Below are 15,839 nucleotides of genomic sequence, written 5' to 3'. Positions count from 1 at the left end.
TTATCGGGTCACCATGACATCTCACTTTTCTTGCAATCCATATGCTGCTAGTGCCTGTTAATAATCTACTAATAAACCATAACCAATTAAATCTAATGCCATACAAAATTAAATAATGATATCCCTTTCGACCTCTAAATTCAGTAAGGTTTACTTGGAGCAAGCTATGATGTTCAGGTAAAGCACTCATACTCGGCAGATAAAACCCATGAGAACTAATTCAGTCATATGTATATTTTTGAGGATATCAGGTAATTAAAATTCCTGCTTAATTAAAAGATCAAGCATTACAAAGAGGGTATGTTATGTCAGATGGATGTGAACTCATTGCATGGCCTTTGATCTTTTACATTTTATGTTCTTCACTTCCTTTGGCCAGTGGATTAAACAGAATGCAAAGACCAGCCACCAGCGAAATAAAGGAAAGGTCTGAGATAATGCTAGGGCATGCAACATACATAAGGGAAGTATAACAAGATGCTTTATTTTGTCTCTTAGGTAGGCGTTTATAAGAGTAGAGTATTACCAGCACAATGGAAAACAGAAGATAGGAGTTTTGTTGCTTTGTATTAGCCGATTAATTTGTTTCATTATTGTGTCAATGGCGAACTGGCATTTCTACCAACTCCTCCACTAAATTTCTCTGTTGGCTTTTGCCGTATATTTTTTTTATATTTATTTTTTATTTCATTTCACCTTTATTTAACCAGGTAAGCCAGTTGAGAACAAGTTCTCATTTACAACTGCGACCTGGCCAAGATAAAGCAAAGCAGTGCGATTAAAAACAACAACAACACAGAGTTACATACGGAATAAACAAAACGTACAGTCAATAACACAATAGAAAATCTATATATAGTGTGTGAATGTAGTAAGTTATGGAGGTAAGGCAATAAATAGGCCATAGTGCAAAATAATTACAATTTAGTATTAACACTGGAGTGATAGATGTGCAGAAGATGATGTGCAAATAGAGATACTGGGGTGCAAATGAGCAAAATAAATAACAATGTAAATAATATGGGGGTGAGGTAGTTGGGTGGGCTAATTACAGATGGGCTGTGTACAGGTGCAGTGATCGGTAAGCTGCTCTGACAACTGATGCTTAAAGTTAGTGAGGGAGATAAGTGTCTCCAGCTTCAGAGATTTTTGCAACTCGTTCCAGTCATTTGCAGCAGAGAACTGGAAGGAATGGCGGCCAAAGGAGGTGTTGACTTTGGGGATGGCATTTAAATTTTAGTCATTTAGCAGACGCTCTTATCCAGAGCGACATACATTTTTTTTTCATACTGGCCCCCCGTGGGAATCGAACCCACAACCCTGGCGTTGCAAACGCCATGCTCTACCAACTGAGCTACACGGGACCATTGATAGAAAAAAAATGATAGCAGGGGTAGGAAGTCCGGGGGACAGGGGGAGCAGGTAATAATTTATACATATTTACAACTGTAACAATGATAAATGTCCATTGTTGTGGGGGCAGGGTAAATGTCCATTTGGGAAGGGTCCAGGGGGTCGGCGGCAGTGGAGTGGCCGAACCAACCTGTGTGATGCAGCCCGACAATATGCTCTCGATGGTGCTCCTGTAGAACACTGATGGCCCTCGGGGACAGGCCGGATTTCTTCAGCCTCCTGAGGTTGAAGAGTCGCTGTCCTGACTTCTTCACCACGACCAGTGAGATATACCTGCAGGAACGCATACTACGGGTGGGTGTTGCTATGGTTACCAATGATCTAAGATAAGGCGGGGATTTGCCTAGAAGTGATTTATAGATGACCTGGAGCCAGTGGGTTTGGCGATGAATATGTAGTGACGGCCAGCCAACGAGAGCGTACAGGTCACAATGGTGGGTAGTACAGTGAGGGAAAAAAGTATTTGATCCTCTGCTGATTTTGTACGTTTGCCCACTGACAAAGACATGATCAGTCTATAATTGTAATGGTAGGTTTATTTGAACAGTGAGAGACAGAATAACACAAGAAAAATCCAGAAAAACGCATGTCAAAAATGTTATTAATTGATTTGCATTTTAATGAGGGAAATAAGTATTTGACCCCCTCTCAATCAGAAAGATTTCTGGCTCCCAGGTGTCTTTTAAACAGATAACGAGCTGAGATTAGGAGCACACTCTTAAAGGGAGTGCTCCTAATCTCAGCTTGTTACCTGTATAAAAGACACCTGTCCACAGAAGCAATCAATCAATCAGATTCCAAACTCTCCACCATGGCCAAGACCAAAGAGCTCTCCAAGGATGTCAGGGACAAGCTTGTAGACCTACACAAGGCTGGAATGGGCTACAAGACCATTGCCAAGCAGCTTGGTGAGAAGGTGACAACAGTTGGTGCGATTATTCGCAAAATGGAAACAAAAACAAAATAACTGTCAATCTCCCTCGGCCTGGGGCTCCATGCAAGATCTCACCTCGTGGAATTGCAATTATCATGAGAACGGTGAGGAATCAGCCCAGAACTACACGGGAGGATCTTGTCAATGATCTCAAGGCAGCTGGGTCCATAGTCACCAAGAAAACAATTGGTAACACACTACGCCGCGAAGGACTGAAATCCTGCAACGCCCGCAAAGTCCCCCTGCTCAAGAAAGCACATATACAGACCCGTCTGAAGTTTGCCAATGAACATCTGAATGATTCAGAGGAGAACTGGGTGAAATTGTTGTGGTCAGATGAGACCAAAATCGAGCTCTTTGCCATCAACTCAACTCGCCGTGTTTGGAGGAGGAGGAATACTGCCTTTGACCCCAAGAACACCATCCCCACCGTCAAACATGGAGGTGGAAACATTATGCTTTGGGGTGTTTTTCTGCTAAGGGGACAGGACAACTTCACCGCATCAAAGGGACGATGGACGGGGCCATGTACCGTCAAATCTTGCCCTCAGCCAGGGCATTGAAAATGGGTCGTGGATAGGTATTCCAGCATGACAATGACCCAAAACACACGGCCAAGGCAACAAAGGAGTGGCTCAAAAAGAAGCACATTAAGGTCCTGGAGTGGCCTAGCCAGTCTCCAGACCTTAATCCCATAGAAAATCTGTGGAGGGAGCTGAAGGTTCGAGTTGCCAAATGTCAGCCTCAAAACCTTAATGACTTGGAGAAGATCTGCAAAGAGGAGTGGGACAAAATCCCTCCTGAGATGTGTGCAAACCAGGTGGCCAACTACAAGAAACGTCTGACCTCTGTGATTGCCAACAAGGGTTTTGCCACCAAGTACTAAGTCATGTTTTGCAGAGGGGTCAAATACTTATTTCCCTCATTAAAATGCAAATCAATTTATAACATTTTTTACATGCATTTTTCTGGATTTTTTTGTTGTTATTCTGTCTCTCACTGTTCAAATAAACCTACCATTAAAATTATAGACTGATCATGTCTTTGTCAGTGGGCAAACGTACAAAATCAGCAGGAGATCAAATACTTTTTTCCCTCACTGTATATGGGGCTTTGGTGACAAAACGGATGGCACTGTGATAGACTACATCCAATTTGCTGAGTAGAGTGTTGGAAGTTATTTTGTAAATGACATCGCCGAAGTCAAGGATCAGTAGGATAGTCCGTTTTACGAGGGCATGTTTAGAGCATGAGTGAAGGAGGCTTTGTTGCGAAATAGGAAACTGATTTTAGATTTAACTTTGGATTGGAGATGCTTAATGTGAGTCTGGAAGGAGAGTTTACGGTCTAACCAGACACCTAGGTATTTGTAGTTGTCCACATATTCTAAGTCAGACCCGCCGAGAGTAGTGATTCTAGTCGGGCGGGCGGGTGCAAGCAGCGTTCGATTGAAGAGCATGTATTTAGTTTTACCAACGTTTAAGAGCAGTTGGACATCATTGATATACACAGAGAATAGAGTCGGCCCGAGAATTGAACCCTGTGGCACCCCCATAGAGACTGCCAGAGGTCCAGACAACAGGCCCTCCGATTTGACACATTGAACTCTATCTGAGAAGTAGTTGGTGAACCAGGCGAGGCAGTCATTTGAGAAACCAAGGCTATTTAGTCTGCCAATAAGAATGCGGTGATTGACAGAGTCAAAAGCCTTGGCCAGGTCGATGAAGACGGCTGCACAGTACTGTCTTTTATCGATCGCGGTTATTATATCGTTTAGGACCTTGAACGTGGCTGAGATCCACCCATGACCAGCTCGGAAACCAGATTGCATAGCGGAGAAGGTACGGTGGGATTCGAAATGGTCAGTGATCTGTTTGTTAACTTGGCTTTCAAATACTTTCGAAAGGCAGGGCAGGATGTACAGTGGGGGAAAAAAGTATTTAGTCAGCCACCAATTGTGCAAGTTCTCCCACTTAAAAAGATGAGAGAGGCCTGTAATTTTCATCATAGGTACACGTCAACTATGACAGACAAATTGAGAAGAAAAAAATCCAGAAAATCACATTGTAGGATTTTTTATGAATTTATTTGCAAATTATGGTGGAAAATAAGTATTTGGTCACCTACAAACAAGCAAGATTTCTGGCTCTCACAGACCTGTAACTTCTTCTTTAAGAGGCTCCTCTGTCCTCCACTCATTACCTGTATTAATGGCACCTGTTTGAACTTGTTATCAGTTTAAAAGACACCTGTCCACAACCTCAAACAGTCACACTCCAAACTCCACTATGGCCAAGACCAAAGAGCTGTCAAAGGACACCAGAAACAAAATTGTAGACCTGCACCAGGCTGGGAAGACTGAATCTGCAATAGGTAAGCAGCTTGGTTTGAAGAAATCAACTGTGGGAGCAATTATTAGGAAATGGAAGACATACAAGACCACTGATAATCTCCCTCGATCTGGGGCTCCACGCAAGATCTCACCCCGTGGGGTCAAAATGATCACAAGAACGGTGAGCAAAAATCCCAGAACCACACGGGGGGACCTAGTGAATGACCTGCAGAGAGCTGGGACCAAAGTAACAAAGCCTACCATCAGTAACACACTACGCCGCCAGGGACTCAAATCCTGCAGTGCCAGACGTGTCCCCCTGCTTAAGCCAATACATGTCCAGGCCCGTCTGAAGTTTGCTAGAGTGCATTTGGATGATCCAGAAGAGGATTGTGAGAATGTCATATGGTCAGATGAAACCAAAATATAACTTTTTGGTAAAAACTAAACTCGTTGTGTTTGGAGGACAAAGAATGCTGAGTTGCATCCAAAGAACACCATACCTACTGTGAAGCATAGGGGTGGAAACATCATGCTTTGGGGCTGTTTTTCTGCAAAGGGACCAGGACGACTGATCCGTGTAAAGGAAAGAATGAATGGGGCCATGTATCGTGAGATTTTGAGTGAAAACCTCCTTCCATCAGCAAGGGCATTGAAGATGAAACGTGGCTGGGTCTTTCAGCATGACAATGATCCCAAACACACCGCCCGGGCAACGAAGGAGTGGCTTCGTAAGAAGCATTTCAAGGTCCTGGAGTGGCCTAGCCAGTCTCCAGATCTCAACCCCAAAGAAAATCTTTGGAGGGAGTTGAAAGTCTGTGTTGCCCAGCGACAGCCCTAAAACATCACTGCTCTAGAGGAGATCTGCATGGAGGAATGGACCAAAATACCAGCAACAGTGTGTGAAAACCTTGTGAAGACTTACAGAAAATGTTTGACCTGTGTCATTGCCAACAAAGGGTATATAACAAAGTATTGAGAAACTTTTGTTTTTGACCAAATACTTATTTTCCACCATAATTTGCAAATAAAGTCATTAAAAATCCTACAATGTGATTTTCTGGATTTTTTTTTCTCATTTTGTCTGTCATAGTTGACGTGTACCTATGATGAAAATTACAGGCCTCTCTCATCTTTTTAAGTGAGAGAACTTGCACAATTGGTGGCTGACTAAATACTTTTCTTCCCCACTGTATATAGGTCTGTAACTGTTTGGATCTAGAGTGTCACCCCCTTTGAAGAGGGGGATGACCGCGGCAGCTTTCCAATATCTGGGGATCTCAGACGATACGAAAGAGAGGTTGAACAGGCTAGTAATAGGGGTTGCGACAATTTCGGCAGCTAATTTTAGAAAGAAAGGGTCCAGATTGTCTAGCCCAGCTGATTTGCAGGGGTCCAGATTTAGCAGCTCTTTCAGGACATCAGCTATCTGAATTTGGGTGAAGGAGAAGCTGGGGGGGGGCATGGGCAAGTTGCAGCGGAGGGTGCAGAGCTGGTGGCCGGGGTAGGAGTAGCCAGGTGGAAAGCATGGCCAGCCGTAGCAAAATGCTTATTGAAATTCTCGATTATAGTAGATTTATCGGTGGTGACAGTGTTTCCTAGCCTCAGTGCAGTGGGTAGCTGGGAAGAGGTGCTCTTATTCTCCATGGACTTTACAGTGTCCCAAAACTTTTTGGAGTTAGTGCTACAGGATGCACATTTCTGTTTGAAAAAGCTAGCCTTTGCTTTCCTGACTGATTGTGTATATTGGTTCCTGACTTCCTGAAAAGTTGCATATCGCGGGGGCTGTTCGATGCTAATGCAGTACGCCACAGGATGTTTTTGTTCTGGTCAAAGGCAGTCAAGTCTGGGGTGAACCAGGGGCTATATCTGTTCTTAGTTCTGAAATATTTGAATGGGGCATGCTTATTTATGATGGAGAGGAAAGCACTTTTGAAGAACATCCAGGCATCCTCTATTGACGGAATGAGGTCAATATCCATCCAGGATACCCGGGCCAGGTCAATTAGAAAGGCCTGCTCGCTGAAGTGTTTTAGGGAGCGTTTGACGGTGATGAGGGGTGGTCGTTTGACCGCGGACCCATTACGGACACAGGCAATGAGGCAGTGATCGCTGAGATCCTGGCTGAAGACAGCGGAGGTGTATTTAGAGGGTAAATTAGTCAGGATGATATCTATGAGGGTGCCCATGTTTACGGATTTAGGGTTGTACCTGGTAGGTTCCTTGATAATTTGTGTGAGATTGAGGACATCTAGTTTAGATTGTAGGACGGCCGGGATGTTAAGTATATCCCAGTTTAGGTCACCAAGCAGTACGAACTCTGAGGATAGATGGGGTGTCCAGGGCACAACTGGGGGCTGAGGGAGTCTGTAGCAAGCGGCAACAGTGAGAGACTTCTTTCTGGAAAGGTGGATTTTTAGAAGTAGAAGCTCAAACTGTTTGGGCACAGACCTGGATAGTATGATAGAGCTCTGCAGGCTATCTCTACAGTAGATTGCAACTCCGCCCCCTTTGGCAGTTCTATCTAGACGGTAGCCTTCCTAAGCCAAGATTCAGACACTGCTAGAACATCAGGGTTGGCAGAGTGTGCTAACGCAGTGAATAACTCAAACTTGGGGAGGAGACTTCTGATGTTAACATGCAAGAAACCAAGGCTTTTATGGTTACAGAAGTCAACAAATGATAGTGCCTAGGGGGTAGGAGTGATACTGGGGGCTACAGGGCCTGGGTTAACCTCTACATCACCAGAGGAACAGAGGAGGAATAGAATAAGGATACAGCTAAAGGCTTTAAGAACTGGTCTTCTAGTGCGTTGGGTACAGAGAATAAAAGGGGCAGATTTCCGGGCATTGTAGAATAGATTCAGGGCATTATGTACAGACAAGGATATGGAAGGATATGAGTACAGTGGAGGTACACCTAAGCATTGGGTAACTATGAAAGAGATAGCATCACTGGAGGTAATGATTGAGCCTGTCTCCGCATGTTTGGGGGGGTGGGACAAAGAAGCTCTCTGAGGCTGGTTGAGCTGAACTTGGGGCTGAACTGATATGAGAAACATGTATTACCTTCTGGGAACTGTTTTTCCGTTCTTTGCCCTTTGCTGCTATGTTTTCATCCTTGATTATAGTACAAAAAGTAAGCCTCTGTCATCATTAACTGTGCCCCTATTGGACTATTTATTATCTTCTATTCATCCCCCTTTCTTAGTTAAATCTGTGTAGCTGCGTCACACTCCCCCATTCCATTTGTTACACGGTGACTAACATTGTCTTCTGTGTGGGTTTAAATAGATTGACCGTAAGGCTACGCAACACACTGTGACACATTGGGTCAAGACATATGCATGCACATGCGCGGCAGCACCCACAGTCCATACGCATGCAGTGGAAATGTAATGCATAGTGGCACACCAACAGATAGCGTCAAATTATATTGTTATTACGTCGCAAAATAACACGATTCTCTACACCTCACTCCTCCATGCATACCAAGACATTGAATTACTTTGACACACAGCTTGAGAGATAACATAATGTTGCACAAGCATGTCACTGCTATGTGAATGTTTTAAGGTGTGTGAAAAGCGAATGACAGGATCTCATTTCAATCACGATTCTGTATCATTACATACAGTAGGATACACCGCTACATTAAGTATTCAGTGTATTTATGTTTAATGCGAATATAACCTTACGCAGTGGAGATCTAAACACAAATTAAATAAACTAGACCATGCTACCGCCTGCAATAATGTGCATGACAATCGATGGGAATCACTAACGTTAAGTGAATGAAAAGTAGGTTAGATATTAAGTGGAAAGGGTAAAAAACCAAGAGTCGACGCGGGGAAGGGAGGGCGGAGACAGTTGTTTATATTCGTGTGGCTGTAATTCGTCAACTCGTCTAGTGAGCTTGGAGCAAGATTCACTATTTCAACCTAGTTGGACGACTAGGTAACAACATCTATATAAATAGCGGAAAATAATGGATTTTTGAATAGATATAGGATTTGATTTGCCCAATAAGTCCATGGATCAGGGAAAGGAGTGTACAACATATTTGAATAGAATCTCCTTATTTATGTGATTTTAAAAGGAGGCGAAAAATAAGAAGGTAGCCTAGATTATGAAATAAGAACGTTATTTCACAAAGGAAGCAAAAGCTACAGAAACACGGCGGCAACATAAGATAGGATAAAGCGACAACAGGCGCAGCAGAGTGGTGATCTGGCCAGTGCGCGATGTTTGGAATGATAAAGAATACAATTTTCGGGAACACCGAAGAAACGGACTACAAATTGCTCAGCAGCGAGACCAAGGTAGGATACACATTGACATAAATTAAGTGTGTGTGTCTGTCAGTCAAGCATTGCATCACTTGATCTCGCGCGCCACTGTACACCTCCGTCTTGTTTGGTGCATAAAACAACTGTCTGGTCATTACAGACAGATCTCTTCAGTATCTCGCTCATATTTTTTTATTCTAAGAAATGTTTAATTTGTTAGTCACTGATTGCAGTGAAACTAGCCTACTGGCCCCAAACCTTCCATGGCCCCAGCCTACCATGATCTCAAGAAAAATCCATTTTGAATATCAGTAGGCCTATGTATTATGCATTTTAAGGGTTCTGTAATACCAATACCTTTAAAGTGTTTGACCTTTTGAAACCAACCATTATTAATTACACCTTACCTCCTGGCACCTGTGACCTCATAGTAGGGGGTGGGGGCAGATCTGTGTGTGTTCCCCATGACCTCAGTAGTGGCACCACTGTGTATACTGATACACTGACCATACCTCATTAAGAGTTTGACATAATACTGAGGTCCTTGAAGGCAAGGTTGTGTTCTCTGAGAGAGACAGCCAGATAGCGACATATCATTTTTGAGGTTGGTTGGTTGGGAAAAGGTTTGGTGAAACTAGTGATGTACGAGCTTCCATATAATTTACTTGTGCACCCTGACAGAGTTCTTAATCAAATACCTTTGAGATGAGACAAAGCCAGACAGATGAAAGCAAAGACGACTGCCAGATCAAGTGACACTGACAGACACATCTACAGACATTGGCCTGACAAAGAGACTGATCATGAATCTGGAACTACTTCAATTGATAACAGGCAACCAGAAGACCAAAAACACTGTATGAAGAATATGAAAAAGAGAGACTTTGTATCAATAGTGTCACGATCGTTGAATGACGGGTTAGACCAAGGCGCAGCGTGACATGTTTATTTACTGATAAACACCACGACAAAACAACAAACTAAACAAAACGTGAAGTCCAAGGTAGCGCACACACAACATACCTTACACGGAACAAGAACCCACTAGTGCCAATAGGCTGCCTAAGTATGATCCCCAATCAGAGACAACGAGCGACAGCTGCCTCTGATTGGGAACCACACCGGCCAACATAGATATACACCTACTAGAAAAACAACATAGAACATACACAACAAAGAATATACACACCCTGACTCAACATATAAGAGTCCCCTGAGTCAGGGCGTGACAAATAGGCACATGAGTGGCCATTAAATAGGCGATAGACAGGCTATTGACAGTTTTGAAGTCAGTCAGTGCTAAATCTGTTAACTTCTCACACGGACACCCAAGCAGAGTTGAAGTTGAGTCTGAAACCGTACCCTCTTACTTAAAACTGACATTGAATACAGATGAACTGTCTGTCTGCACATGCTCAGACGCGCGCGCACACGCACACGCACACACACACACACACACACACACACACACACACACACACACACACACACACACCTTGGTGGGCCCTCATATTTCAGGGCTTACAAATGGAAGGAGGTGGCTTTAAAGCTGCAATCCTTAGTTGCTATATCAATTTTTTGACTTATAAATGAATGATATATACCCATTGATTCTTGAAGAATATAACGTAAATGCCTCATGAGCTTAGTTCAACTGTCGTACCCTCAACTGTCGTACCCCATCACCCCAATGTTTGTAAACGACATAAATGTAAACAAACACTGTATAGCCTAAAAACATGGTTAAAGCTATAATTTTGAAATCATGGATGGTCAGTCCTTGCATCCATCTCTCTGTCTATGACTTTGAGAGAGGTTACATTTCTCCAGGCCCATCCCTTAGCTTTTTACTAAAACAGAGGCGGGTGTTATTGTTTCAACTAAGGATTCTAACTTTAAACGCTATTCTTTTTAATTTCATGTTTTTTGTTCTCCACAGTATTGATATTACGCAATGTTTTAATTCCTCTGAAATTATCTTACTTGGCACAATGCATTGTTTAGTAATGACAAGACATTTAATTAGATGGACAAGTTGACAGCACAATATGCTTATTATATAATGACAGCACATTATCCATTTCTTGATACACAAGACATGCTCATACTCCAAGCCAACTGAATGGTTATAGAAGCCATAGTTGTCATGTAAGATTCAAATGTCAACTTCTCTCTGTAAGAGGTTTACAAACTTCACATGACATTGTGTGGTGACATTCAAAACAATTAAAACCATTTGTTTAAAAGTTAGAGAAAGAAAGAGGGTGGGTTGAATATGAAATGAATCGCTAATATTAGCACATCCACAATAATTATGGCCCACGTCTACCCAGCTGAGACACAGAGTAATTATATACAGAGGTTGCAGGATTCCAGCTAAGTACACACACTAATTGCACCTTTAGACTGAACTCAGGAACAAAGTGTTCAAGTATTGCTGTTGGAACATGTCACCTACATGTATTGTTAATGTTGGTCACAGTGACATACACAGTGAGCTCCAAAAGTATTGGGACAGTGAATGTTGTTGTAGTTTTGGCTCTGAACTCCAGCACTTTGGATTTGAAATGATACAATGACTATTAGGGTAAAGTGCAGACTGTCAGCTTTAATTTGAGGGTATTTTCATCCATATCGGGTGAACCGTTTAGAAATTACAGCACTTTTTGTACATAGTCCCCCCATTTTAGGATACTTTTATTGTAAATAAGAATATAATGTTTCTAAACACTTGTACATTTTCTCGCTCATCATTATTCACGATTCATTCAGGATGATCCGTAATCATGGTAGCATCCACATTAATGTAGAAGTGTAGAAACATATTCTATGCTTATTTACAATAAAAGTGACTCCAAAATGACACAATACATTATTTACCATTCATTTCTATTGGGCACAAAATAATCTAAAACACACCCAAAACAAACAACAAATGCATCTAACAAATTTGTAGTCACAAGCTTAATGTAGTCATTGCGTGCTATGAATATGGGACCAAATACTTAACTTTTTACTACTTTAATACACATATAAGTGAATTTGTCCCAATACTTTTGGTCCCCTAAAATCGGCGGGCTATGTACAAAAAGTGCTGTATCTAAATGGTTCACCCAATAAGGATGAAAATACCCTCAAGCTGACAGTCTGCACTTTAACCTCATAGTCATTGTATCATTTCAAATCCAAAGTGCTGGAGTACAATGCCAAAACAAAACAAAATGTGTCACTGTCCCAATACTTTTGGAGCTCACTGTCAGAAGCACTATGAACAAGTTCTTGACATCCCAATTAGACCAGCTGGAGTAAAATAAACCTTTTAGCTACAAACCTTTTAGTTAATCAGCAATACAGTTCAATCAATACAATTAATCCCATATCAATATTGTTGCTAGGGCCAAGACGATACCAGAGATGCCTGTTCAGTGATACTTGTTAGTGACGAGGCAAGGCAAGGCAACAAAACACGAAGCAGATATAACTTCTTTATGAAAACAGCCCTATTGTTGGAAACAAACATCATTATGTTGTCATCCAGTCACATTTATTTATTTTCCAAACTATAGCACACAATATTTCAAATACAGCAGGTTTTTAAAGAACCAAAGAGTTTAGTCAGCTTTGTTTTCATTTTTGCCATGGAAAAAGTATTGCTATACTGGTATCATCACAGCCCTAATTGTTGCCTTCTATGTATTTACAGCCCTAGTTTTAAATAGAGTTTTCAGTGCATAATCTAGTATTTCCATTGCATTATATGTAGTCATGTAGCAGGCATTCTTATTCCGCGTGAGTGATTTACAACACAAGGGATAACTTAGTGGAATGGGTCTAATTACAAAATTATTTGCTTTAAATAATGTGACCATTGAGGTCCCTTTCAGTGGAACACATTTACTCAAGACTGGTTATGGAGTGTGTGAAACGTAACATTCCTCTGTTATTTAATGGTTGATGTTTCTCAGCATTACCTCTTAGGTCAAGTACATCATAGCATGTATAAGAACAGGCAGCAAGTCAGTGAGTGTGTGCCCCTATGGTCTGGCCTTATGTAAGAACAGGCATCTCTGTCCCATTATTCTCTTTAGACTTCATTAAACCCTATGGGGCCCTGAGAGCAGGGCAGGAAAGAACTGGAATCAAATCAGCGTAATATGTTTGATCTAGATCCTTTTCTGGGGGCATTTGGCTGTCCTCTGTTCGTTTCCACTCCAAGTGTTTCACCGGCATCAGTGAGCACAGATTCTGCCCATTGCATATCGCCAATCACAGCCCCACCTCCCTCTAACCCCCCAGTAGTGTGTGGCTTCCTTCCCTCTGAACAGTTTGTCAACATGTGTTTCATTGGTGAATCACATTTGGCCTCCCGCTCTCTTCCCCAGGAGGGGGTCAGCTACGAAGTGCGGAGGTACGATGGTGCAAAGTATGCCTCAGTGAGCTCAGAGGGGCGGACCTTTGACCAGGTGACGGGGGAGCTAGTGAGGAAGCTGCTCGTGTACATTGGGGGTAGCAACGACCAAGGTGAGCCAATCAGAGAGCAGGGCCTGTCCTGTCAGTCAGTGGCCCTAAACTCAGAAAGGTCTAGGGGCTCGGCTCAATCTGTATTGCTGATGTTCAGTACTATAGAGCAATTAAAATTTGAAGGTAATTTCCAATTGAGCCGACATATGCAGCGTTTACTATGACTGCAGTCTCCACGAATGCAGAAACATTGCCTTTAAATTTATATCGCGCTGTAGCACAGCTCTTCAGTGCTACGGATTGAATCGAGCCACAGATGTAATGTGCATATCTGAAAGTATTGCATTGATGTAAGCAAGCAATATGTTGAAAACTCTTCCTAGTCTACCAGAGGGTTAGATAGTGTTATTACCATGTTACTGGCACCTATTCAGTACTTTCAGATCTTCAAGGGTGACTGAAGAAGTGTCTACTCTGTTTGATGCTAGAGGTCAGTTTGAAACTGGGCCTAAGAGGCAATGAACTCGATCAAATCAAATCAAATTTTATTTGCCACATGCGCCGAATACTTACTTACAAGCCCTTAAACCAATAATGCAGTTTTAATAAAAATAAAAGTGTTAAGTAAAAAATAGATAAGGGGGTTGGGGTGGAGGGGGGGGGGGGGCAATGCAAATAGTCCGGGTAGACATGATTAGCTGTTCAGGAGTCTTATGGCTTGGGGGTAGAAGCTGTTAAGAAGCCTTTTGGACCTAGACTTGGCGCTCCGGTACACATAATAACACTGTTGCAGTAAGTTGTTTGCCATCCCATCTATCTGTCCTCTGTATCTTTTCTTTCCAAGGGGAGGCAATGGGGACGACAGCACCGGTTATCATCACAGTGTATCCCAGGGACGATGGTGTGATGTCACGCCGTTTGGTGGTTAGCCTCAGGATTCCCACCAACTACCAAGTCAGTCCCCCTGTGCCCACCGACAGTGCCATCAGGATCGAGGATCGACCCGGCATGACTGTCTACTCACTGTGGGTGTCTCCATGCAGTCTTCACCTTCCCTGACAAGCACATGCCATCATTTCTTATGCACATTTTAGAATTCATGGGCATAAAAAAACCTCACTTTGTTCTTTAATTCTTTACGATAAAAAATGTACTTTAATATTAATAGTTTATTTGATTACATATCCTCTTTCTCTCTCCTTTCCAACCCACCTCACCTTTCTTTTCACAGGCAGTTTGGAGGCTTTGCAGGGGAGACTGAGTATCGGGCAGAGGCCTCTCGCCTAACCAAAACTCTGGGTGAGACTGCCCCCTTTCAGAGGAAACAGTACTTCTGCTGCACCTACAACCCGCCAATGAAACCCTACGGCCGACGCAACGAGGTGTGGTTCCTACAGGAGGAGCCATAAGGGCAGCATTATTAAGACCGACTCTTAATAATAGTCTATAGTCGCTTCCTCTCATCCTCTCCTCTCCTTAGTCTTCACTGATTACTCCACATCTTGATCTTCATCCCAAAACAATAGGATGTGTGAAAATAATGGGATTTGTTTTCAAATCAGTGCAAATGAAGGAGAGGTGATGCAAAGAAGACTATTAGACTATTGAAAGGTCATAAGGGGGAGGGATGGGCAGCGGGCTATATAGTTACTGGCCCAAAGTAGTGCAATAGTACAGTACCATTACCAGTAACTGGATATTAAGTGGCCTAGTAGTATTAGCCACTAACCACAAAGTACTGCTGTGTGTTATAGGTGGTACAGATGGTACATCATTAACTCAACTTCGAATTTTGTCCACCCATGGGTTGACACTCCCCTTAAAATATGCTTCATAGTGCTTGGAAGAAAAGCACATTAAATCAGGCTGTACACATATCACTATTCAGCAGTCTAATTAAATTATGCTTCACTTCACACACCATAAAAACAAAATTACAGTTAAGTATTCAATAAGTCATTAAGTTTTAAAAAGCACCCTTTTCCCAAGGGAGGGAATTGGAAATAAACTAGGAATTGAGCCATAGAGTAGTGATAGTCAAATATTTTCCTTAGTATGAATTAGTTGGTGGGGAGGATATGAAGGAGAAATGTATTAGTCATTCCTTAAATGTTATCTTTCAAGATGTCTAATCCTGTGATGATCACATTAACATTTTCAAGATAGCAGCAGTTGTGTGTAGTGAATGTTTTGGTGTGCTTGTATTTGGAGTCTTGGAATTGTAATGTTATTTATTATGATTCTTGAAACTATTTTAAAATACCTCTGTATAGTGTGTGATTTTCTGTGAAAATATGGATTGACGATATCGTCATGGTTTGATAGTGTTTCATATCATAATAAATATGTTATTCAAGATATTACTAATAAGATTTTTTGTGAAATACTGACGTTTATTTTTATTTTTTATT

At 42.1% G+C, this 15,839-nt stretch overlaps 1 protein-coding gene across 1 annotated transcript; it reads left to right on the top strand.

Annotated features, from left to right (window-relative positions):
- Positions 1-8,518: 8,518 nt before the first annotated feature.
- On the top strand, positions 8,519-15,791 carry LOC311103532 (heme-binding protein 1-like). Its single transcript, XM_084145107.1, has 4 exons — positions 8,519-9,000; positions 13,350-13,488; positions 14,273-14,453; positions 14,660-15,791. The coding sequence occupies exons 1-4, from the start codon at positions 8,923-8,925 to the stop codon at positions 14,835-14,837; spliced, it is 576 nt and encodes a 191-aa protein (XP_084001233.1). The 5' UTR covers positions 8,519-8,922; the 3' UTR covers positions 14,838-15,791.
- Positions 15,792-15,839: the final 48 nt, after the last annotated feature.

The sequence above is a fragment of the Coregonus lavaretus genome (assembly GCF_964263955.1).
Source record: "Coregonus lavaretus genome assembly, chromosome: 28".
In the NCBI taxonomy this organism is placed as follows: Eukaryota; Metazoa; Chordata; class Actinopteri; order Salmoniformes; family Salmonidae; genus Coregonus; species Coregonus lavaretus.
This window is presented reverse-complemented; position numbering and strand designations above follow the sequence as displayed.